The 27,683-nt window shown below is 36.3% G+C and overlaps 1 protein-coding gene across 4 annotated transcripts; it reads right to left on the bottom strand.

Moving 5' to 3' along the window:
• Positions 1-501: 501 nt before the first annotated feature.
• Positions 502-27,683, bottom strand: LOC140809203 (phosphatidylserine decarboxylase proenzyme 2-like). 4 transcript variants are annotated; one of them, XM_073166702.1, is made up of 21 exons: positions 27,310-27,683; positions 27,096-27,175; positions 25,750-25,861; positions 25,217-25,276; positions 25,017-25,085; positions 22,695-22,787; positions 22,560-22,610; positions 21,662-21,745; positions 20,912-21,003; positions 20,540-20,695; positions 20,056-20,140; positions 19,632-19,743; positions 5,255-5,355; positions 4,059-4,106; positions 3,090-3,236; positions 2,822-2,917; positions 2,157-2,231; positions 1,978-2,070; positions 1,459-1,545; positions 1,313-1,363; positions 502-763 (listed from the first exon to the last, which is right to left on the bottom strand). In XM_073166702.1, the coding sequence occupies exons 1-21, from the start codon at positions 27,520-27,522 to the stop codon at positions 608-610; spliced, it is 2,061 nt and encodes a 686-aa protein (XP_073022803.1). In that variant the 5' UTR covers positions 27,523-27,683; the 3' UTR covers positions 502-607. The 4 variants fall into 4 exon arrangements, with proteins under 4 accessions (XP_073022803.1, XP_073022804.1, XP_073022806.1 ...); XM_073166703.1 differs by having other exon boundaries at positions 25,837-25,861; XM_073166705.1 differs by lacking the exon at positions 27,310-27,683 and having other exon boundaries at positions 25,806-25,861; positions 27,096-27,173.

Raw genomic sequence — 27,683 nt, 5'->3', positions numbered from 1 at the left:
ATCTGGGGTGATTTTCTGTTTCAGTTGGTCGGAGAATGATGTACGATATTCACCTGGAAATATTTGGAAAAAAGATGGAAATTTAATTTTCAATTAAATCGCAGGCCCACACACACAAAATTATTCAATTTAAAAAAATCAAAACACAAATTCCAGGCTAGTAGCCTTTAATATATCACAGGCCACACATGAAGTTAAAAAATTTAAAAAAAAATAAACAAATTCCAAGTGTACACAGCCACATGGGCTGTCGCTCACGAAAGCTCACCCAAGAGGTGAGCAGCGTATCACTACACTATATATATATATATATATATATATATATATATATATATATATATATATTATTGTTTACTTATCGTGATCACTTTCGTACCTACACATTTATTGTGTGTATAATTTGGAAATGTTTTATCGCATCCGACGGGTGACACTTGGTGAACACGATGAGTGCATATCATATCAAAATTATATATATATAGTTGCATTCTCGAACACAAAGAAAGACCAAGACGAGAAAATAAAATATCAAAATTTTATCCAAATTTATGAATACATGATCAGTTACTCAAATATTTGAGGCCGTAAGGTTTCCCGAAAGACTCATTCATTCCCCTATAACACACGATTCCACGTTTGGAGACTCGGTGTATATACGAGCACCTCTCTCAATGGAGACGCCCAATTTCATTCCCACAGAAACTAATGTCTCGAGTGATCTTTCACTGTTCTCCAAGAGGTCGTCGTCTAACTTGATCGTGTCCTGCAAAGATTCACATATATCTGGATTTAAGTCGAAAAATATGGGAAACAATGTCACCAAAACAATTCTATTGCAGGAAAATATAGCATCTTTGGTTTTTCAAGGAATTTCCATCACAATTCTTCAATGTATATAGTTATGTTCATCCCACATTCTGTCATAAAAACACTGGTTCGACTTGATTTTGCGACCAAAAGAAGATTCTTAAAAAGAATGAAATCATATGCTTAAACCAGACTGGAAATTGTTCTTCATCAAATAAGAATTGGGTCTCTCTTGTTGATCTAACAGACAGAAGCAGGGCATGAGCATGCCAGAAACCTCAAATGACACAAGTGAACTCCATTTCATTGTGTGGAACGGGGTAAATAATCGTTAGACGATCGAGCATTAGAGATCCCCGAAAATTTATTCAAGAGCAGAATAAAAAGGCGGAACAAAATGTCAGAAACAACCATACTTTCCATAAGAACACAAGTCTGTATATCTCGAAGACACAAAAAAGGGAAAGAAAAAGTTATTACTACTGGAAAAAGTCAGGATGATAACCTTTTCAAAGACGCAAATCACTGTACTTCCACCAAATGAAAAATATCCAAACTGCAAGTACCGTTTGAGAAAAACCCAAATATAAAATTAGAAAATATAATTACAGATGAAAAAAAACTTATGAAGCTAAGTTGATTATCGCGAACCTCCTCTCCCTTCTTCACATAGTCACCCTTTTTTTTCGAAAAAGTGATGCTACCAACCATTGTTGCTCCAATAGCAACAAATGCGACCTGCACTCGAACAAAATTCCTCACATACGCTGAATAGTAAATAATTGGCTCATCTTCTGACTTCTATAATGAATTAGAATCTCAGAGATCATAAATCATGACGAATTTCATTCACTGGATCAATGAAATATGAACTATAATAAATCCTATAGTCATTTCAACTTCAGGCATTCAGGTTCCAGGACTTCCACTGTTTGACAGATAGAAATTAAAATTTAAGTGATAATTTGCAGGTGAGGAAAATCTTTTTGCATTAGCGTATAAATAACATGTAGAATCCAATAAATCAGGTAAGCATAAAACATTGCAAGAAAAACGAGAACACGGTAGATCTAATTGTGGAACAATAAATACTAACGTCAGCCTTCTGCAACAATATATCTTAACATCAGCCTTCAGCAGAAAACATTAAGAGATGTGTGAAACACGAACCTTTCCAAAATCCTCTGTTGATATAAGAGATACAACTCGTTTATTTTCTGTGAAAACATTGCAATACTTGCTATTCACAGCAATTGGGTTAACCTTGAAGATAAAAGACAACTTAAATGAGGACAAATCAATGATAAACTCGAAACAGAGAAAAAATTTATCTTAAAGTTTTATCTTACAGTGTATAGACATCCTGGTATGTCAACAAATTTCTCAATCCTTCCAGAAACAGGCAAGTGGAATCGATGATAGTCCTGCAATAGTTTAAATATTCAGAATTCAGGTAAAATTTAAGGCTCTTATTGGACTAATGGATTTGGATTTAAGGGATTCAGAATGGAAGGATCAGTACATTGCAAATAAAAACTTTTTAAAGGAATTTCAAACGAACCCTAATATAGCCTAAAATGCTTTAGAGTTTGAAATATGAGTTTTTCTACTACAGCCAAATATACATGATTGATTTAGATGACTGATTTTTCATCCATTAAAATTAGATCCATCAGTCCTTACACAACCTAAGAGTAGGTATAGATGGAAGTATTTGATCTCAGTAATATGGGTTAGAAGGAATCTATTCAAATTTCTCTAACAATTATGGATTTCAAATTTTAAAAATATAAATAAAAATAGCACCCAAAGGATTTCAAATCCAAATCTTCCAAAAAGTTGATGGGATTTCTATTAATGATTTCAAATCATCTAAACTTTCCATCAAAATATAGCCAAGATGAATTCAGTAAGCATAAGTTGTGACAGAGAACGTATACAAATTCACCAAGAAAACTGAAGAATTTTCAAAACCCACGGGCTGCTAAACTACAGGGTAAAAACAGATAAGTACCTGTGGTGCCAATCTAAATATCACTAGACTTCCGTCAATGAATGCATCAGAGCACACTTCTGTTCCCAAAAGACCTCTGACAGAAAATTTTCGGCCCTACAACGACGAGATTCTGGAAAATATGATACCATAAAGCAGAAAAGTATGTCTAGATATTCTGAAAAGTAAGATACTGTACATGGCTCCCCTTACGAATCCTTCCAAGAGGACAAATTGGTGGATTGACCAGATAAGAACAAATTAACACCAGATGAATAATGGCATATACCTTAATCCAAAATCTCATAGAATCAGTAGCAGTTCTGAAAGCTGTAAGCCTGCTATCAGCTGCACATACAGCAACACTGTCACATTCCAAGCTGGTGATTGGTCTTGAGCTTGGTTTTAACTCTCTTATAAAAAATTCATTGAATGTCTGCATGCACACAAAAAAAAATCTCCTTAATAAAACTCAGGAACAACATACAACTAAAGCAACTAAAGAACTTGCATAGAAAGCATAGTTGAAGAAAATTTTCAACCATACAAGCACACAAAGGAACCAATTTATAATGGCAGACAGAAAGCACATTGATTGTTTTCAATCTTTGAGTAAGCAGGTGAAAACAAAGAGAATGGTCAACAGTACGGTTTGTTACAACATATTGAACAAATAACTTGATAATAGGTGTACTGTTCATCAAAATTTCTCAGCTTGGTACTTCCATAAGCAATTAATCAGGCATACTAACTTCAGCACTTATAATATCAAACATTGAGCATTTCTCTTAGTAAAACCACTTTTGTTCTTTAATTTTAATCACCCCAATCAGTTGGTGTCAAGGGTCTAGCTTCTCAATTGTACTCATACTATCAGATACCAGCTTCGTAATGCATCTTCCAATTTTGCACAAGAAGGTGAAAAAGGCCAAGTGAAATCAATAGAGAAAGCTGTCACACATGAAGAAATTAAGGGAAATAATAAAGGCTAGACAAATGGAATCTACAGTTACAAGCAACTTCTTAAATTTTATAGATAACAAAACACAAAGCGATACTGCCGCGTTGGTCAACAGGATATCAATCAATAGAACATACATAATTACACACAAAAAACACAATGGGAAAAAGTATGAGCAACATGTCAAACACAAGTTCACAAAATATTCCAAAGATTTAAGAAATGGCGGCAAGATTAAAACTTACAATATGATTCTGAAATTTAAGAGTACATATTGTCTCAAATTCTTGAACCCACCTTAAAGTGCTCCAAAGGGTATTTGATTTCAGATAACTTTATTTGATCCTGAAATATGATCAATCAATCCAATCAAGAAATAGGTAGTCTTCGAAAAAAATGCCTATACCAAGTTCAAATTAATATTCAGAAGTCATGATTCCAAATAAGTATCTTAAAATAAGAGTTGAACTACATGAATAAATTCTTGCACAATCTGCAAATTTGCATCGAAGAGTGCAGCTGTAAGTCGCAACAATTAGATGTTTCACTAGACATTTACATGCTTTGACGAGTTATAAAGTTTTAAACAGAGGCTACACTACTCGCCACTCAGCATTGTACTGGTTTTATAATTATCCACTCGTTCGGAAATATATCACATTAATTAACACATACTCCAAATTCAACTAACAAGAGTTTCCTTGATTAGCCGAACACTTTACTAGCAAAACGAAAGATAATTAAAAACGAAAGTATTGTTTATAATTTCAGCATTTGGTTTTTCTAGACAATGATTAGCATACATGGATGAAATTAAAATAGAAAGATTAAAAGTCATCATGCTAGCAAATATGACTTCGGAAAAAAAAAAAAAAAAAAAAACTCACATAATCATCCATCTAGCGCACACCACAATCAAGATAACTCAAAATCTTTTGATCAGGATAAATTTGCAAACGCATAAATTCCAAAGTAATTGTTTGATCAATTTGAGAATCTTTAAAAATGTATAAACTGTATGAGTTAAATTTGTGAGGATAAGGACAAGTGTCTGAATTAAAAAGAACTTGAAAACAGTCAAGCATACAGTAAATTTAACTAAAGTGGATTGTTTTGTAAACTATTTTTCACACCAGAATGCATCAACAATTCAAATTATTCATCTGTTCTCACCCAGAGCTAATAAAAAAGAGTCTTGCGTGCAAATGAAAAGAATATGAAGGGAAAACAGGGAATGCCTAGATAAAGGTAAAAATTGTGCAAATGATAAAACAAGAAGATATAATCAACCTTTTGTTAAATTTGTATAAAAAGCAAAGTGATGAAGCAAGCAAGATCTGAACATGTTTTGGAATCAATTAAACAAGTCAATTTGACGTTTAGATCACTTGCAAAGTTTAATACAGCCTGATTAGATGTCAAATTCCACGGACACGATCAATTCAAATTTAAACATAACCATATAACAGAACTAGCATGGTGTTTTATCATGCCTGAAACAAATCAAGAAATTTCGGAATATCCTTGGCAGATTCAACAGAGTTCATTTTCCTTCCTTGCTTTTCTGAGAGGCTGAGCAATAGCTCTTTCGCCCCTGCATTAGAATTGGAATTCCACAAATCAAGGATAAGTAAGCTGAATAAATGAATTGAATTAAGCCCCTCGATAAACAAACAAAATCATTTATTTAAATGACCACATGTTGATTATCTGTTAGTTGTCCCATGGTCGGCAAAAAATCACTGGGAGTTGTTTATATTGACTTGAATAATTTTCCACTCTTGAGCTAGCTTTTAGGGTTGAGTTACATACAAGTCTCAATCTTAACATGGTATCAGAGACTAAGGATCGGTCATGAACTTTAAAGCGGCCATGGCCGGCGTATGATCTATCTCATCCGAATCCAGCGACGATAGTGGCACTATCCCTCCTAGCAGCGGTTCTCAAGCCCCCACCACACATCACACTTTCTAAAAATTCCATTCAAATAACCATACAAGAATTAAATGGAAAAAACTATCTTGAATGGGCAAAATCCGTACGGTTGGTGATTCATGGCAAGGGCACTTGAACGGCGAGGTGAAACCACTGGATTCTACATATCCGAAATACAAACAATGGCTATCGGAAAACGCCATGTTCACTGCTTGGTTAATTTCATGGAACCCACAACAGGTAAACCCTTCATGTTTTTACCTACTGCCTGTGATGTTTGGGTGGCGGTTCAAGAAACGTACTCCGATTTGGAAACTACTCTCAGTTGTATGATCTGAATACTCAAATGTGGAAAAAAAACAAGGAAATCGAGACCGTGACGCCCTATTACAATGAATTGTTGACTATTTGGCAAGAACTGGATTTGTTTGAAACTGATGAATGGGAAAGCAAGAATGATTTTCCCGCTACAGGAAAAATCTTGAGCGTGGTCGCGTGTTCGTCTTCTTAACTGGATTCAACAAGAATTAGATGAAGTTCGAGGCAGACTACTTGAGCGCAAGCCTCTTCCAAGTCTTCGTGAGATTTTTGCTGGGAAGCTCGATGATGTGTTATGTTACAGCGAGTCGATGAACGTAAAGTGGAAACTATGGGATCAGCACTAGTTAATAAAGGAAAGAAACCTATCGTGATGGAGGAAGGCAGAAACCTTGGTGTGAGAAATGTAATAAGCCATGGCATACCGTGGAAACATGCTGGGAGACCAACAGACTTCAAAAAAGGCCGGGCAACAACAATAGAAGTGGTAATGGCAGTCATGCGTTTCAATCAGGTAGTGCTGAATCTGGAATATAATTATCATCCTCAGATTCATCCCTTTTCATGAAGGATTAACTAGAGCACTTGTCCAAATTACTTCAATCCCATTTAGGAAATTTAATCCTTCTTGCTCTTAGGCCCAAACATGTATCATTTTATAGCAACTGTTCCATATGTCAATTCTAACAATTCTTGGATTTTAGATTCAGGTGTAACGGATCATATGATAGGAACATCGCAATTGTTTTCTTCCTATGGGGGTGCGCTGGTAATAAGAATGTCAAAATTGCTGATGATTCTTTCTCATCTGTCGCAGGGAAGGGAACCATTGTTATTTCCCCTTTCCTAATCCTTGTTAATGTCTTGAATGTTCCTCTCTTGTCCTATAACCTACTATCTATCAGCCAGTTAACTTGTGGTCTGAACTGTCGTGCCATCTTTCTGTCTTCTCATTATGAGTTTCAGGATTTAGCCTCGAGGAAGATGATTGGCAATGCTAGGCATGACACTGGACTTTACCTTCTCGATGTTGCATCCATCTTTGCAAAACAAGATCAGAAGACTTGTTTCAACTCTATTTCTAGTTCTAGTGATAGTGAGATTATGTTATGGCATTTTCATTTAGGACACCCAAATTTTCATTACTTAAAACAGTTGTTTCCTAAACTATTTATGAATAAAAGTTGTTCGTTTTTCCAGTGTGATTCGTGTGAATTGGCTAAAAATTATTTCCTCCTCAAATTTACAAAGATTCTGCACTTTTACATTGATTCATAGTGATGTTTAGGGTCCATCTAGAGTAGCAAGCTTGTCTGGTAAACGCCGGTTCCTGACATTTGTTGCTGATCATACTAGAATGACTTGGACGTTTATTTTGAAAGACAAGACTGAAACTGGATGTGTGTTCACAATTTTTATACGATGATCCACACTCAGTTTTAGACCAAAATATAAAAAATTTGAAGTGATAATGGGGAGGAATTGTGAGGCCCAAGCCCTTGAGCCCAATTATAACATCGGCCCGTTCACAATTTTTATACCATGATCCACACTCAGTTTTAGACCAAAATATAAAAAATTTGAAGTGATAATGGGGAGGAATTGTGAGGCCCAAGCCCTTGAGCCCAATTATAACATCGGCCCAACTTTATCCTAGGTATATAAAACTTATAACACTTCACCTTTCTCATTCTACACTACGTTAAAAAATTAATTCTCTCAAAACACACTCTCCCTCTCTACAACAACAAAAAAAACGTGAAAAAGTTCCATCTGGGGGGATTCAAGTTCTCTTAGAATCAACTTTAATTTCAATACTAGCAAAAGATTGTAAGTGGAATGTGTATTTTTTTGATACGTTACAATATTAATCTTCATGGTATTTTAAGTTTAAGTAGATGATGTATTACATGACGATTGTTTTCAATAAATAATTTTGGTGATGTCTTGATCTTGTTTGTGACTTTTTCTAGTAGGGTAAAACTAGACGGGAGTTAAGCCAGACATTCATGATCCAATCTGGGCAGTTAAGCAAGATATTAAGATCTAATCTGGGGAGTTAAGCCAGATAAATATGATCCTGGCTGAGGAGTTAAGCCAGATATTTGACGTTTATTGTTTTCTGTTTTAGATCTACTTGTGAATAAGTTTTAAATATATGATCTAGTGATAAGTAAAATATTATAATGTTTCTTTTTTAAAACTTGAAGATATGCTCTCTCCAATTACTGAGTGATGATCATATCACTCACCACTTACATTTCATTTCAGATGAGAATGAGATAGAAGATCAAGAATCGGCTGAATTTTGGGGATGGTGATTTGGCTAGAAAATTTATAATTCTTTGTGTAGTGTTGACATTTATTTGAATAAGTTGAACATTGGATTTGTTCTTTTTTTGTCATTGGTTTGTAAGACAATAAAATTGTTAAATAAATTTATTTTAGAATAAAAATGTTGTTGAGGCTTAGTGTTCTTGGTCTATTTAATTATTGCATTTCAAGAACATTGCTGATGTTCATGCCATGCATCCCGGTGCGTGACATTTTAGTGGTATCAGAGCTCAAGGTTCATGATCTTGATGGGAAATTGAAGTTTAGCTTAAGAAGATTGAATTTTGATTCAGTGATTCGAAGTAAGATCGGGATTAAATTTTATTAATTTAAGATTGTATCTAGTAATGATAAGAATATTCAAAATTTGAATATATGGTGATAGGATAACCGAGCCTAGGATTCGGTGGTTAATATCATTGGAATTAAGGGACTCAAACGTGTCCCCTTAAGTTGAGAACATAAGCAGGATATATGTACTCGTGGCACCAGGTAGATATCTTTGGAAGTTAGGATAATAATCTCTTATCTTTTTTTTGTTTAGTCTTAAATATAACCTTGGCATTATCTAGGAATTTAAAATAAAAAACTCAATTATTAAATTTCTGGATGGATATCAAATTGCTGTAATTCGAAGGGAATGAGAGAAGAGCAGTGGCATAGGATTTACTATTTAGATAAGAATATCCCAACAAAAATCATTAAAGATTTACAATAATGAATAAAATTAATGATAATACTAATGAAAATAAATAGAGTAAATCACGAATTACGATTTTGATTGTAGGATAGGATTTTTAACTGTTTATTAGGATGTGGATTTTAGTAGTTTAGGATAGAATCAAATTTTCACCAAATCTCACCGAATCCATCCAATTTATCAAGAGTGATTTAAATTTAAAAATCAAATCAATTCAAATAAAATCTTTGAAGATAAAGTGTTATCATTATTCAAATTTCAAAGTTGGATTAATCCTATCCGATTTACAAGAGAAATATGTAATTATATTTATATATTAACTAAAAGATAAATATATATTAAAATGGATGTCAGGAAATCGAATCTAATCAAGTTATTGAGATTGATTAAACTAGGTTGAAAACCATTAAACTATGGGAAGAAGGATTAAATAAAAAATAATTAGAAAGAAATTATTTAATAATTTAATCGATTAAGAAGATAAGTAAAATAAAATATGTATACGTTAATTATTTATTTGACGAAAGGGAATAATTAATAATTAATTCATTATTCAATAATTGATTAATTGTAATGTAATTAATTAATTTGATAAAAAAAAAGGGCACTCACATCGACAGCAACCATGCAAAATCCCTATACATTACTAACTCTAGTTACGATTTTGTACTCTAACGCAACTTGCTTGATACTAATATAGGAGATGCCGATTACTCGTTCTCAGCCTCTCATCCTCACCCTCGAACACGCACTACGAACCAAGACAAGAGAGAATCGCACACTTCGAGGAACCTTGTAACAATCCCGACAGGAGCTAAGAGACCTCAAGGATGAGGTCGAGCACCACCGACAGGATTTAGAGCGCTTTGCGTACTACTTAGCCGAGGCCGAGACGACAATCCAGGAAGTTCGGGCTACCAACCAAGAGCTAGTTGTTAGATGTGAGGAAGAGAGAAGACAGACCACCGTTGTGCAAGGCAGGTTTGATCGTTGTCAAAGGGACGCTGGTAGGATTTTGGAGAGTTATTGTAATACCATTGCGGTGCTCACCCGTCAAAGGACAGACCTACAACACCAACTGGTAGAACAAGAGTCACAACGGCAACCAACCAACCCGGAGGAAGGGAAGAAGAAGAAGACCAAAACTACGAATCTCCTGCTGAAGTGGGCAACGAGGAAGAACCCAAGGAAGACCCAAGAAACAAGATCGATACGGACTAGTGCTAACAACTCAGTGCTAATATTCCTAATATAGAGTTCTAATGATCTTATTAAGATTGGTGGTTTTATTATTTATATTTTAGGATTGGTGAGGTTGAAATATTAATTTTTAGTGTGATTATTATGCTTATTATTTATTTTGTTAAAACTTCAATTTTTTTATTTTCAAATAAATGAGTTACTTATTTGCCGGTACTTGTCCTCCCTTCCATTTACACCTTTTTCCATGTCGCTTTATTACAACAAAGCATCTTAGTTAACTACACTCCTGGCAGAATATGGCAGGCAGACCACCCCACGCCAACCGCAACCCTCGCTATGCCAACCCGCGTGACCCCGAGGATGAGGGTAATGACCAACACAATCAATGCCCTATAGGCCTCAGCCGTGAGGACCTCATGGAGATAGCAACGGTAGTGGCAACGACCTTGCACGGCTTGGGGAACCTTCTTGTGACGAATCTACCTCCACAACCTCAAGGGACCAAGTAACATTATGAAGCGCTTAAGAAGGCGCGAGTCCCCACCTTTGAAGGGGGTCCCGACCCAGAAACAGCACATAAATGGCTAAAGGAAATGGAGACTAATCTGCGGCTAATAGAAGTTCCTCAGGACATAAGAGTTGAAATATTCATTCCATTCCTTGTCGCTGAAGCAACCAAGTGGTGGGAAGGAGTCTCACCCCCGATGGAGCAGACGGGACACATAACTTGGCAAAGGTTCCGTGGAGCCTTTCTGAAACACTACTTCCCAACTGCGGTGAAATTGCAAAAGATGTCTAAGTTCGAAAACTTGAAACAGACGCCCGAAATGACGGTTATAGACTATGTGTCCAAGTTCCACTCCTTGGGAACCTATTCACCTACAATTATGGCTGACGAGACACTGAAAGTACACCGCTTCACAAAAGGCTTTTCAAGCCGATTCAGTATGCACTAGCCGTTTATGAGCCGAACAATTTTGAAGACATGATGGGAGACGCTATCCGAGCATAGGCTGACATCGAGAGACGAGATGAAGAAAATAAGCTCAAGAGGCCTTCGTCCAACTTCAACCAAAACCAAAAGTTCAAGAAGCTAGTGTCAAATGGCCATAACCAAGGGCAACCATCACCGCAGTACAAGAAAAAAGCCAAAGACTGCCCGAAGTGCAAGAGAAAGCATGTTGGTGAATGCCGGTACACAGTGGGGGCGTGTTTTCGGTGTGGACAATTTGGGCACCGCATGAACCAATGCCCCAAGCCAAAAGAAAAAGATAGTATCCCAGCATCTACTAGCAATAAGAAGAACAAGGTAGGCACCAACGCCCGAGTGTTTGCAATGACAGAAGAGGAGGTTGACGCAATGACGCTTCAAATGACGTGGTGGCAAGTACCATTCTTATTAGCCACTTACTTGCCTATGTACTATTTGATTGTGGTGCTACTCATTCCTTCATATCAAAGCGATTTGCTAGAAAGTTAAAAATGAAAAGTGAATTACTGACTGAACCATACAACGTTGCAACCCCGGAGGAAATACCTTGGTATCCTACACCATTTATCGAGAATGCAAGATTGACTTGAAAGGATGCAAACTCAGCGCCAACCTTATACAACTCAACATGTCGGGCTTTGACGCTATGCTATGGATGGATTGGCTATCAAGGAACAACGCCATTGTGGACTATAATGGTAAGAGTGTGACACTTAAACGGCCAGATCATGCAGAAATTGGGTATCAAGGAAGCATACGAGAACGAAAATCTAAGGAGAAAGTCATTCTCTCCGCCTCTCGGGCATGGAAGATTATGAAGGAGGGGAATGAAGCTTTTCTGGCCTTCATCAATGAAGTTAAAGAAAATGAAGACGTAAAACTCGAAGACATCCCAATAGTACGAGAATTCCCTGACGTTTTTCATGAAGCGTTGCCAGCTTTAATACAAGATCGGGAAATTGAATTTGAGATAAACCTTGTTCCCGAGGCCGCCCCAATATCCAAGGCACCTTACCGCATGGCTCCCGCAGAAATGAAGGAGCTGAACAACTTCAGGAATTGCTTGACAAAAAACAGATCCGACCTAGTTCATCACCGTGGGGGGCTCCAGTCTTGTTTGTGAAAAAGAAATATGGCAGCATGAGATTGTGCATAGACTATCGAGAATTGAACAAAATTACCATTAAGAACAAGTACCCACTGCATAGAATAGATGACTTGTTCGACCAATTGAAAGGAGCTAAAATATTCTCAAAACTAGATTTGAGGCCAAGATACCACCAGCTGAAAATAAAGGCAGAAAATATTCCGAAAACTGCATTTCAGACTAGATATGGACATTACGAATTCTTGGTGATGTCATTTGGGTTGACAAATGCCCCAGCAGCTTTCATGGACCTTATGAATCGAGTGTTCAAACCTTTTCTAGATAAATTTGTTGTTGTGTTTATTGATGACATCCTAGTTTACTCTGCTAGCGAGCAAGAACACGAAACACACCTTCGAATCATACTCCAAACCTTGAAGGAGAATGAACTTTATGCTAAATTTAAGAAATGTGAATTTTGGCTGAAAAGTGTTGCCTGCTTGGGTCACATTGTTTCCGAAGGCGGCGTGACTGTAGACCCAAAGAAGGTATAGGCAATTTTAGAATGGCCAAGGCCAACGACCGTGACCGAAATTCGGAGCTTCTTGGGTTTGGCAGGTTATTATCGAAAATTTGTTGAGGGATTTTCTTCTATAGCCGTACCTCTTACTAAACTCACACAGAAGAATTCCAAATTCGAATGGAATGAAGCGTGTGAAGAGAGCTTTGAGACACTGAAACAAAAGCTAGCGTCGCCACCCACTCTGGAGATGAAATCTTCACAGTTTACAGTGACGCATCCAAACAAGGACTCGGATGTGTGCTCATGCAAAACGGAAGGGTGATCGCATAAGCCTCAAGGCAATTAAAAACGTATGAGCAGAATTACCATACTCATGATCTGGAACTGGCAGCAGTGGTCTTTGCACTTAAAATTTGGAGGCACTATCTTTATGGATCAAAGTGAGAAGTTTTCACCGATCATCAAAGCCTAAAATACTTGTTCACACAGAAAGAGCTCAACATGAGACGAAGGAGATGGATGGAACTTTTAAAAGATTATGACATGACAATCAACTATCACCCGAGGAAGGCAAACAAAGTAGCAGACGCTTTGAGTAAAAGAATGCAGGTAAAGCAATTCTAGCATCACTAACGGCACATCCCTGCTTGAAGAAAACCATCAAGGTGAGTCAAGGAAACGACCCGAATTTGACCAAGCTGAGAGAGCAAGTGAAGGAAGGGAAGACCCCGGAATTCTACATTGATGACGAGGGAATATTATGGATGAAAGGAAGGATGTGCGCACCAGATACAGAGGGCCTTCGATGAAAAGTGATGTCAGAGGCACACAAATCGAAATTTTCGGTACATCTTGGTACTACCAAGATGTATAAAGACTTGAAACATAATTTTTGGTAGAATGGTATGAAGAAAGATGTGGCAGAATTTGTTGCGCGGTGTTTGGTGTGCCAACAGGTTAAAGCAGAACGTCAGCGACCAGGAGGACTTCTACAACCCTTGGTAATTCCAGAATAGAAGTGGGAACATAAATCTATGGACTTCGTGGTGGGACTATCGAAGGTCAATCAAGGGCATGATGCAATATAGGTGATAGTGGATAGATTGACTAAATCTGCCCACTTCCTACCCGTACGCATGAACTACAACCTCGACAAGCTAGCAACCCTCTACATGGACAACATAGCAAGGCTACATGGCGTCCCAGTCAGCATCCTATTTGACAGAGATCCGAGGTTCGTAGCAAAATTTTGGAGAAGCTTCCAACAAGCAATGGGCGCGAAGGTTAAACTAAACACTGCCTACCATCCTCAGACGGACAGACTGACTGAAAGAACCATTCAGACATTGGAAGACATGCTGAGAGCTTGCGCACTAGATTTCAGTGTCAACTGGAGCAAGAACCTACCCCTCATTGAATTCGCCTACAACAATAGTTATCACAGTAGCATCGGCATGGCACCGTACGAGGCTTTGTACGGCCGAAAGTGTCGAACACCATTATATTGGGATGAAGCTGGAGAAAAAACAGTCACGGGACCCGAGTTGATCCAAATCACTATAGAGAAGGTTTCAATCATCAAGGAACGCCTTAAAGCAGCCCAAGATCGAAAAAGAGTTGAGCCGATATGAAGAGATGACTCTTAGATTTTCAAGTTGGCGAAAAAGCATACTTAAAGGTTTCACCAATGCAAGGAGTCTCAAGATTTGACAAAACCGGTAAGCTAAGTCCAAGATACGTGGGCCCTTTTGAAATTCTAGACAAAGTTGGTACACTTGCATACCGATTAGCTTTACCCCCAAATCTTTCAAGGGTTCACAATGTTTTCCATGTGTCACAATTAAGAAGATATATATCTGACCCATCCCACATTCTGGAGGCAGAACCCTTAGTGAGTAAAGGGAACCTAAATGGAAATCTAGTGTATGAAGAAGACCCAATCCGAATCGTGGACACGAAAGATCAAGTCATAAGGCGAAGAACCATCCCTTATGTCAAGGTCCAATGGTCAAACCATACAGCACGAGAAGCCACGTGAGAGCTAGAGGAAAGGATGCGCCAACTCTACCCATACCTCTTTGCAGAGTTCCCGGAATCAAGTTTCGAGGACGAAACTTCTTATAAGAAGGGATGGATGTGAGGCCCAAGACCTTGAGCCCAATTATAACTTCGGCCCAACTTTATCCTAGTGTATAAAACTTATAACCCTTCACCTTTCTCATTCTACGCTACATTAAAAAATTAATTCTCTCAAAACAATCTCCCTCTCTACAACAAACAAAACGTGAAAAAGTTCCATATGGGGGAATTCAAGTTCTCTTAGAGTCAGCCTTAATTTCAATACTAGCAAAAGATTGTAAGTGGAACGTGTATTTTCTTGATACGTTATAATATTTATCTTCATGGTATTTTAAGTTTAAGTATATGATGTATTACATGACGATTGTTTTCAATAAATAATTTTGGTGATGTCTTGATCTTGTTTGTGACTTTGTCTACTATGGTAAAACTAGACACTTATGATCCTGTCTGGGGAGTTAAGCCGGACATTCATGATCCAATCTAGGGAGTTAAGCCAGATAAATATGATCCTGTCTGGGGAGTTAAGCCAGATATTTGACGTTTATTGTTTACTGTTTTAGATCTACTCGTGAATAAGTTTTAAATATATGATCTAGTAATAAGTAAAATATTATAATGTTTCTTGAGTGACGACCATATTGTTAGAGTAGGTGCACGTCGAGCCAAGTGTTGGCCGAGTGTTCACAATGAAACTCTATGTATAAACGATCTTTATTTTAATAATATTTGAAATTATTATTTTGACACATCTTTATCTGTATACCCATGCTAGTTGCATAGATAAAGCCCTTGAATATACAAATATTAGAAAGAATATGAGATGCTCATATGATGAGTATCATGAAACTCATATTTGGAATACTGTATATTCTAAACAGTTCCTAGTCGATTCAGCCGTCGCTAAGAAGGATATAGGCCGCTCGAGTTCGAGACTAGTATCTGCGATGTGAGTACCATGTTTCATTGGTAGGGGACATTGTGATGTCCGAGCATGCAGATAGGTGCTCCTGGTAGAGTGCACTGAACAACCTTCCATAAAGGACCTTCCAAGTGGTTCTCACTTATCGAGTGGAAACGTCCTAGTTTATGGTTGTACACCATTAGTCCTTATGACTCGGGACAACATTGAGACTCTATGTGCTAGCATTACACTTTGACTTGTTTACCGAATCTCAAGGGGCCATCAGGTGGCAAGGTTGGGTGTTCTGTCGAAACATATAGGAGTCGATGCATTGTAGTCGGGGATTCACCGCTTACCTTCGGGTATGGATATCCTATGTGTATGTAGTATGAAATCTCTGATCAGAGTATGGTGGTAATTATGAAAGGGGTTTCATAGATTACACCATCGATGCAACTACAACATGACACATAGTATCGATTCATTGACAACTCTCGATATACCAATGGTTGTCGAATCGGTCGGGATATATGAGTTGAAGGGACCGTACTGTACGCTAACCATAATTGAATGGTTCTTGCAGGCACTATCATTTGATACCTAGGGAATCATGTAAGCGATGCTGCTAGGCGTTTAACATGATTGGTTGGGTACTATCAGACTTGAGTTCTGACGTTCTTGTTATCAAGGAGTTGATAAGTAAGAATGGAGCAATTGGGGTATGCTCATATAAGGACATGTTTAGTCCGAATCACATGGAGATGTGAACCCACGGCTAGTTGTATCAATGAACCATTGAGGGCCACACAAGTGCTAGCTTTCTAGATCCCGTTGAGAAGTTAAAATAGTTCAATGTGTTGAACGGCTTATAAAAGAGTTTATAAGCGTAAATAAAAATAGAAGTATGACTTCTATAAGGAGAATGTAACTTTTAATTTGAGGAAGTGTTCCTAAATTAAAAGTTGGCCAAACGAGTAATGTATTTGAAAATTGTGATTTTCATATACATTATTATGGACTAAATTAAATTAATTCAAGTGTTGAATTAATTAAACACTAGTGGACCTAGTAGAGTCCAAATAATTAAATTAATTCAAGTGTTGGATTAATTTAACACCCATGGGTCTTGTAGAGCCCAATTAGAAATAATTATTAAACTAGTGGGCTTGAGTAAAATTAAGTAAAGTTTTAAATGGACTCAAATGTGTTTGAGACATTTAAAATAAAGTCCACGGGCCTTGTAATTGTTACAAGCCCAAATAGAATGTGCATGGGGAGGTGAAGAGTTGGGAGACAACTTTTTCCATGTCCAAGGCATGGCATGCTTTTGGGACAGCACAACCTTTTTGCACAACCAAGAAAAGTCTCCCCTCTCTCACTTGGACCATGTTGGACGAAATTCTCTTCGTTTTTCTCTCCAATTTTTGTTCTTCAATGGTTGAGGAAACAATACACTTCTCAAAGAAAACTGCTCTAATTTTTCTAGTGCAAAATTAGAGTGGTTCTAGCGTTGGTGGTGGGCTTAATATTTGAGCAAGGTGGGCTCAAAGGGAAGCTTGAAGATTGTCTTGCCATTCAAGAGCTAAGGTGTTTACACCTTAGTTGGAGCTATCATCAATCTTTTAAGATTGATAGGTACATTTCTATAAACATCCTATGTATGACATTTGGTGTTTTTGTATATGCTACATCCTAGTACAAGAGGTGCTCGAATTTTTGCCTCAAAAATACGATTTTTCGAAAATTTTATACCTTCCGTTGCGCTTTCGGGCACCCTAAAATCGATCTCTTTCACATATCACTCACCACTTACATTTCATTTCAGATTAGAATGAGAGCAAGAATCGGCTGAATTTTGGGGATGGTGATTTGGCTAGAAAATTTATAATTCTTTGTGTAGTGTTGACATTTATTTGAATAAGTTGAACATTAGATTTGTTCTTTTTTTTCATTAGTTTGTAAGACAATGAAATTGTTGAATGAATTTATTTTAGAATAAAAATGTTGTTGAGGCTTAGTGTTCTTGGTCTATTATTGCATTTCAAGAACATTGACAATGTTCATGCCATGCATCCTGGGGCGTGACAGGAATATTTTAACAATTTTCGGGGACATTTTTTGAAGAAAAAAAGATAGTACATCAACACTCTTGCCCTCACACTCCTCAACAGAATGGGGTGGGTGAAAGAAAAAATAGACACCTTCTTGAAGTTGCTAGAATATAAGTTTTCATACTAAAGTTCCAAAACATCTTTGGGGAGAGGCTATTTTGACAACAACATATTTGATCAACAGCGTACTACGAAAATTCTGAAATTTCAGACTCCAATCAATATCTTTAGAATTTTTTTTCCTACCACTAGACTGATCTCCAATATTCCCCTGAAGGTTTTTGGTAGCATAGCCTTCGTTCATAACCCTGATTCAGGACGCTCTAAACTCGATCCCAAAGCATATAAGTGCATCTTCGTTGGCTACCCTACATCAGCAAGCTACAAGTGTTTCGATCCTATCTCCAAAAAAATTTGTATCTATAGACGTTACTTTTTCTGAAGGTTGATATGACTCTCATCTTGAGGGGGAGTATAACAGTAGTGAAAATGAATATTTAACAAATCCAGACCTAACAATTGATTTCATATGTTTCTGTCCAAGTTGTGTCATCTCATAACACTGACACGGGAGAGGAACAAAGAAACAGTTCAAAGTTTTGTTTGAAGTGTCAAGCGCAAAGAGACGGGAAAATTGCCCGCTGCAAATCCATGATTCAAATCTCGAGCCAAATCGTGAAACTTATTGCTCACGGAAAAGGTACTCGGTCGTGTACTAGATACCCATTGTAAAACTTTGTATCCTACAAACATCTGTCTCCCTCCTTTCATGCTCTTATTTCTCGACTCGACTCGACTCGACTCGACTCTGTTAGTATACCTAACAATGTAAATGAAGCTCTAAGGATCCCTTACTAGAAGGAAGCGATTTTTGAAGATATGAGAGTACTAGAGAAGAACTCCACTGCCTGGGAGAAAATGGATCTATCTAAAGGAAAATCCATAGTAGGATGTAAGTGGGTGTTTACTACCAAATACAATTATGATGACTCATTGGATAGATATAAAGCTCGTTTGGTTGTCAAAGGCTTTAGTCAGACCTATGGGGTTGACTACTCAAAAACATTTTCTCCAATGACAAAACTTAACACGATTCGAGTGATATTGTCTGTTGCTGTGAATCTTGATTGGCCACTTAATCAACTAGACGTGAAGAACGCCTTTCTAAATGGAGACTTGGAAAAAGAAGTGTACATGGAGCCTTCTCTCGGATTCAATTATCAATTTGGATCGAAGCTTTGCAAATTAAAAAAAAAATCCCTTTATGGATTGAAGCATTTTCCAAGAGCATGGTTCGAGAGTTTCACAAGATTCGTTAAGGCCCACGGGTACAACCAGGGACAATCAGATGGCACAAACTTCACAAAATGGTCCAAATCTAACAAGATCTCTATCTTGATTGTTTGTCAATGACATAATATTACAGGAGACGATATAGAAGAAATGAACAGATTAAAGTGTACTTGGCAAATGAGTTCGAGATTAAAGATCTAGGACAGTTGAAGTGCTTTTCTGGAATGGAAGTAGCAAGGTCTCATAAAGGAATCATGGTGTCTCAACGAAAGTATGCTTTGGACCTGTTGAAGTAAACTGGGCTGAGTGGATGGAACAATCAAATGTTTTCAACAATCTAGCAAAATGTTCTTACTCAATAGCTAATTCTAGTCGATAAGTTAAAGACAAACCTGTATCGATGAGGCCAAACCCTATTTTAGATTGATAAATGGTTCTCATTGATAAAATAATCTTGGAATCTATAATTTCTTCCACTAGCCTCCTTGTTTTGCGATCAAACACCTGATAACAAAATGAACCTCCAAAGAAAATTTAGAATGTTTCTATTGCTTAGATCGAATAAAAAAATTGCAGAATGTATTGCTCGTTCAAACTCTAATATAAAAAACGCTCGCAGTTTAAGAAAATCAGGTAACATACCTGAGAGTTGAAGAACTTAAACAAAAGTAAAACTATGGCAACAGCCAAGAAGATCAAATGCAATTCTAAAAATCAAAAGTTGGTAAGGCTTAAAGGGAAACTCCATACACCCATAGGCTCTCCTTCTGAAGCAACAGATATGAATTAGTAAAAAGATGAGCGGAAAAAAATTACCAGAATGTGTGAAGCACCAGATCCAGACCTCAATCCAACTTCATATGATGAAAAATGAGCCCATTCACTTAGTTTGAACATCCAACTGCAGAACCAAATGAAAACAGAACTAATAGCACATTGATATGCAAAATTCTCCCTCGTGAGAATCCAAAACAGGAGTTCAGGAGTACGGAAACTCCTTTTCTCACAGGATTCCACCGGCTAAACTCAACTTTAGAAATCCTTATCTCATATTTATTTGAGTTCAATAAAATAGAAAGAATACCGAGCACATCTATCATAATTCTGAAGGTTAGACAAAACAGACTGAAACATAGTAGAATCGGGTATCCTCACATAGTCACATCCTTCGCATCTCATTTTCTTTACAGTGGCGTTCTCCCTTCTCCAGTCTCCTTTAAAAATTTTTTTTAAACCTTCCTATCTTATTTTGGTGCTACAAGGTGTTACATGCAAAAATTCAAGATAGACAAGCTCTCACCCATTAGAAGCCTGCTTATCAGTCAAGAATCCTCCAGTCATAACCTGGTTTCCAGTCCCTTCATCAAAACATAGGGTCAAATGAATCATGGAATTCAACCTATCGGAGACTGGAAGAGTTTCACCGCAGACGGGACAGCAAGTAAGAAGTGGATCCCTGCACTCAAAAAAGGAAAACACAGAACTAAGAGAATGCTTGGAAATCTTTTAACAATCAGAAAGTGCCAAATTACTAAGAACCATCACCAAACTGTAACAGAATAGGGAGTTGTAAAATAAAATAAAATTCTTGGGAAAAATTGCGGTTTACTTAAGAATAAATAAAAAGGAACTGTTCAAAACTAAAGCCAAGTAACAAAGTTTTAGGGCCCACTTTTCTTGCTCAACAGCTAAAAGCATAGCCAACTCGTCCACGCTAACAACACCATCCCCGTTCTCATCAGCGGCTTTAAAGACGTCCTTTTTCTAAAAAACAAGGCAATCACTGATAAGAAAAAAGTTCAGAAGAACAATTAAAAAGTACATTCAGTTTTTGCATCAGTTCATGACTCGATTCAATTTGAGGTAGCAATCACGTGTTTTCCAAATACATGTAATAATTTTAAACATCTTCAAGTTAAATAGTATGGGCCTATGGGATATACTCAATTTAAAACAATAGAACGGAAGAGGAATGCAAAAGAGAAATTATTTCTTAATTTGAAGTCCTCGTACACGTACATTTTTGTTTTGGATTGAAAATTGGAGATTGCTCGAAGGAATGGCATGGTGTTAACTGCATTTTCTACATTGGCAAGGAAGCAGTGATGTTTAACTTGGGGTGTCTTCCACATTAAGCTCATTTATAGATCAATGTATCAATTGGAATGAAGCACGAGAAAAGATGTTCCTTTTTCAACTTAGGGAACATACTCCAAGATTTTAAGATTCTCCGTTGCTTTTAAAAATAGTGTTCACAGGATGAAAGCAAGACCAAACCCTTCCGATTTAAGAGGGAAAACAACTTACGATATATCAGCAATGTACATCTAAATCTAGAATTGCCACAATACACACAATCAACTATGATAGTAGTATAAGAGCCAACAGAAATAAAGCACATGCTTGGATTTCAGATGCAAACCTTATTAGCAGCCAATAGATTACCAAATGCATCCATTAAATCGGAGAATTCTGGATAGGAAAGATGTCCATCTTCATTATAATCCTGTACGAGGAAAATAAATTGAAAGATGCAACTGAATTTACAAAGCGTATTGTAGCTAGAGTTGACCCAGCTCAAACCCCATAAATTCAGTTAAAGGATAAATGACTCCAAGAGAAAACAAGCCGGAAAACAGAAAAGAAGAGGCATTCTAAATCATTAATCTTTATTGCATAACTTGGAACACAAAAGAAACTTAAAAAATTATCATTTTCGATTTTTAGCACAAGCTGTAAACATAGAGGCTTTTACTTTGTAAAAAAGGAAAAAACTGTTTTCCTCTAAAATAAACTAGAACCATGAATTTCTAATCCAAAACAAAAGCTTTATCAAGGTACTTGTAAAGTTTTCTCGGAGATATTGCAATTCCATTTGTCACCACTGAGTCAAGGGTGTTTTAAAATTATTGCCTTTGCCATCTGAATTATGAATCTAGTCTCATTGAAGATTGTATCTCATCTATCCATCAAGAACCCTTCTACTCGCAAAACATTTATATTTTCAGTTGTCCACAAATATTTTATTAGCCATCAAAACTCAACCTGTCCACTACCTGAGAAATGCTTAAAAGTTCTGTCAACATTGTCCTTGGACTAGATTTTGTAAGATTATACATCCAAAAGCTCGGCTCCCCATGGATAGCAAATGTGTAAATCATAACATTTATTTTTGAAATACATGGGTCGAAGCTATAACAACAAAACAAGAAATGAAAATTAACATAAGAATGAAACATTACCAACAATTCCAACCTTCTGGGATCTAGTGAGGAAAGATGAATATACATCAATATAATAAATACAAAATAAACACATACCACAATGGACAAAATGCGCCTTGCAAAAGACTTTTCTGTTTCCAATGGATCCTACAAACGTTAGAATAATGGGTAAAATACTTTTTTCGATGTCATATATTCTGCAGAAACAAAATATAAAATATAAATTTGCACCTCAATGAAACATGATAAAGTTATCTTGCCAGCAACTTCTGCAGGAGAAGATATATGTAATAAGTCAAATACCTCTACGTCAGAATCTGAATCCTGCAAGATTAAGGAAAAAATAAGGCAGCGAAGAACAACAATAACACAAATGGTAGTAACATAGTTTAAACTTTATTTTCTTAGACTGATTATTCAGACATAATCACCTTGAACATTATAGATATAAAACACAGTTAATCAATATAGTTGCAAAGAGGTTTTTTTTATAGAAATTCATTTTGTGATATTAAAAACAAACAATCCTACAGGATAATGCTCAATGAATTCAAAGAAATTTTCAGCCATAAATGGCATGTTTGAATTTTGCTCGCCAAGCAACAATCTCTGTTCTTTTCCAATTATTTTTCTTTTTCAATACAATAGTAAACAGAGCATTTTGAAATTTCTGTTATTAAATTACAAGATATTTTCTAGAAAACACAAAGATCGTAGATAGTTGTGTTGTACAAACTATTCATAAAAACACTAACAGATTTCTGTTGATCATAACAAATAAATGCTAAAAATTCATATTAAGGTCATATGAAATAAAAGGTTTGTCATCGAGGAGCAAAGGAACTGAGCCGGATTATAGCTTTTCGAACCAACTCTCGAATAGCATAACAAGACAAATGTATAAAGATATAGATTATCTATACTATATGTTGAGGTATAAATCTGGTGTCTCACATGATATAAGAAGTAGCAGAGTACAGGCCTAGGAATCAGTGGGGTAAGCCATTGGGGTTGGTTATGTTAGTTACACTTTGCGGTTAGCTTCTGGTATATCGGTTGAAAAGTCATTGATCGGGCCGAGGGGTTATAAAACAAGGCAACGGGTCATTGAGCAAGACACAGAAGAACATATACTGAAATTCTCTATGTGATCAGCAAGAGAGATTGATTCAGGAAAGCAGAAAGGTTATCAAGCTCAAGGTGAAGCCAAAATTGAGTTGCTCGGAAAAGAGAAGAGATCAAGGAGAATAGGCTTGATTGTATACTCTTGAAATATTGGTTTCTTATCGCATGCTTGTACAAAACTTTCTGGTAATATGGATAATAAGAGCTGGCCATCTTTTCTCCCGTGGATGTAGGTCTCAAAGGACCGAACCACGTAATTGTTCTTGTGTCATCATTTATTCTTTTGAGCTCATTTGCATGTTCTTGGATCTTGACAATCAGAGAGTAACTCAAAATTCATAACCAAATCATCTGTGAATTGGTCGAAACCTAACACTATATATAAAACTTGAGTGTCGACACCAATTGAATTTTACAGAAATGCCTCGGTGAATTTAAAGAGAGCAATCTTTTTATTTTAAAAAAAAAACCATAAAAAACAATTTTAGTACATTTTATAATTTTACTCATAACTACACATCTCGTTCACTTTTCAAAATTAAAAAAAATCATGCAAAATCAATACAAATTACAAAATCATTTTAACATAGTTGCATCATTATTTTTCTTGAAAACATTATTCAAACAATAATTACAACTACAACAAAATAATCAAAAATATTTCAATATATTTGTTCATATTTTTATATAAAAAATAGACATTAACTAAATTCCAAAGATAATCGGTAAGAATTCCCACTTCTGTAAGTCAAATAAATGGAAGTAAGCTCATCTTGAAACTTTAAGATATTTTTATTAATGTTTCAACAGCATAGTGTGATCAGCGATGACTAATGACCAAGGACAAAATGTAAGCTGGCTACAAAAATAGGGAAGACTAACACATTAGCGATTCAATGTATACGACTTCAAATTAATGTTAGGTACCAAGATGACTTTTATACCACCTCATGCTCATTCTCTTTGTCCTCCATTGTTTCGAAAGCCTTACTTCAAAATCATACGAGAATTCACAGAAAACGAGTAGTAATGCAATGTTTTATGCTACCATCACGTAAAGGTAGGAACAATTCTGATTACAAATTATCCTAAAAACCAAACAGTTGTCCATGAAACTCATTATGTAACCAAGAAGCACGAAATGGCATGGTCATGTTTCCAGTAAATGCATGTTTGGAGAGCCTTCTATAGAAAATGAGGTATGATGTCTAATGGCCAAATTTTAATTTGAAAAGTTTCATAGAGGCCTAAAGGATAAGATTCTTATTCCTTGTTCATCCAAAAAAGTTTGTTTCCATTCATTTGTCCCTTGAAGTTTTCATAAAAACACATATAATAACAAATTTATGGAGCACAAGAATTTCTACATTCCACCATCATCTCCATGACAAAATAGAATAAAACAGAACCTCTATAAATGCATCTCACCTGAGTAAGGAAATCATATAGATCAATCTCACAAAAACCAACAAGATTGCTCTTTGACATTCTATTAGTCTGCATATAAATAAATAACAGGATATAATAAGTTGGTCATCAGAATATGAAGGCAAAATCATCGTAACATTATTCATGCATACAACATTATTAGAATAGATCTTTGATCCATTTCAGGAAATGAAAACCACCTCAAATACTGATATTCTGGCAAAACGTGCCCCTTTTTTTTCCAGTAAAAGCTTCTTCTCCTGAAAATAAGTAAGTCATCGATTACCTAATAAAATTATTAAAGTGAAAGGAAAGCAAGATTCAAGATTCTGTATTATCTGTAATTAGGCAGGCTATGCATAAAAATGAATGGCTTGTTCAAGTCAATGCCACCAGAATTATGTTTAATATCTGTATCAGTTTACAGTGACAGTCCAAGCAGACATGCATATATTAACTATATTATGGATATCTTGGTTTCCAAAGAATTAAACAAAGGTTCGAGTCACAAAGGGTGAGAATGAGGACAAATAAAAATAAAAGCAATATAATTGATCCAAATATCATAGAGATGCCATTTAAAATTATAACAGTATCATGGTCCAACTTCAAGTACAAAGCAGCATAAATAATGCACTGACAACAGGTATCACAACTGTGCTTGCCAAAAACTTTGGAGTCTTGCAATTTTCAAAAATAAAGCACTCCTTGAATTCAAAAGTGTATGACATACGTAATTTGATTTAAAGAAATAATGAAGTGTCATGCAATTGAACCATAGACTCATACACCAAATGAGAATATGGTTAGCACTACTCACTGAATTCCAGATAGGTCGGTCAGTGCTGCACCAAAAAACAAAAAATACAATCAATTTCTGAGATAGAGAAAAGTCTGGAAACAATTAAGATTTTTCTTTTTTAATAAAAACATGAGCATATAGCTGTGGTGAATTAGCAGGGGAATTCAAAATTAGCAAACTGCAAACAGCAACTTAATTATGAAACATGATCCCAGAATCAAAATAATCAAACTTACTTAAAATGAAGGTAAACAAGATAAATTATAATGCAAAGGACAGACTATTTGAGTTGCATATGTTGCATTATATCCCCGTATTACTTATATATACAAGCCCGTATTTCTTAAAATCTTATTCCAAACAACTCATTTCAAAAAGTTCATTTCACCTGAACTTAGTTACTGTTAAAAATTTGTTAAATCCCAGTTACCTAGATAAGGATAACCGTTCCTCGTCAACTCTATATTTCTCCGTGTCGACTCTATATTTCTTCAGAGAGAGAAACAAAATATTACACAAATTTGGACCATACAAGAAGGAAATTTGATGCAGTATAAATTGCTATCTAAAATTAAACCTGAAGAAAAATGCTGGACTCAGTGAAATTACCCTGTTGAGCTCTCTAAAATTTTACTTTATGACACATCCACAAAAAAAGATAATTGTATATTGTACCACAGTATGATATGCAACGAGATAAAAGTCCACGGCGTGAATGAAACATCACTTTCTTGGTATTCATACATTGTTTCCTATTTTAATTTTCTAATTTCCTAACCAATGACTGAAATACAAACCACAGAAAAGCTGAAGCATCATATATTTTGTTTGGTTACATTTTCTTTATGTGCACCTGCATTCATCACAGCATGATGATCCCACTACAGTTTCATGTTTAATTCCTACCCTTTTGGGTGGTCATTATTAGTTGGCCAATCTTACAGCCTTGTTTCCCATGTTTTCAAGAATTTTCACATCGTATCTGCCTTAAAAATGATTCCCTGGAGTCATAATCCTAACTTCAATTGTTCGTATAACTGAAAGAAGCAATGCATCTGTTCAAATGTAGGTTCTATACCAGGCAATAGAAGTCGAACAAAGTAATTTAAAAGCCGGTGCTTTGCAACTTTTGGTACTGTTCAACTATTTTTACTGTGCATGGATAATATGCCACTTAAGAAAAGTTGGAATCTCATCATACAAAACTTGGTGTAACATATACAAAACATGTGTCCAAAATAGTAACAACTACAAATAAAACTAAAAAAAGACGCAACTGATCAGAAATGTTGGTCCGGAAGGTCTGTTCTCCAAGAGTAACACATGCAAGCCATTTATCCTTGAAACTCATCTCCGCCTTCAAGAACACAAAAAAAAAAAACAACACAACACAACCAACCCAGAAATTAACATCATTAAACGTTAAAAAAACTTGTGAATAAGAAACAAAACAAAGAGCGAGGTCAAAGAAAAATCAATAGATGGTCGTACACTAATGATGCGGAGGAGTGCAATGCCTGCGAAATCTCCCTCTTCGAGCAGTTTACCAGCGGGGTAATCGGAGTGTGTGCCACGACGGTGGCTTCGGAAGTGCCTGCGGTGCCGGCGGAGGTGCTGCCGGAGCCTCTGGACACGTGATGGTTCTGAACTAGACCCATCAGTCGATTCATTAGTTGATTCGTGCTTTGAATTTCTATGCCCCATTTCTTTCCTTGCTCAAACACAGAGAGAAGGCAACGGTATTCAAAGGGATCAAGAAAGTTGACTTGGATCGTTCATGAATCAAGAACGGTTGAAAAGGAAGGATCAAAGAAAGTTTCTTCGTTTCGGTAGTGTGGGAAAAAAGGTCCAACTTTGAATTTTTT

Source organism: Primulina eburnea, chromosome 13 (genome assembly GCF_022965805.1).
Source record: "Primulina eburnea isolate SZY01 chromosome 13, ASM2296580v1, whole genome shotgun sequence".
NCBI classification, from domain to species: Eukaryota; Viridiplantae; Streptophyta; class Magnoliopsida; order Lamiales; family Gesneriaceae; genus Primulina; species Primulina eburnea.
Note: the sequence above shows the minus strand (reverse complement) of the source record. Positions and strands in the feature narration are given on the sequence as shown.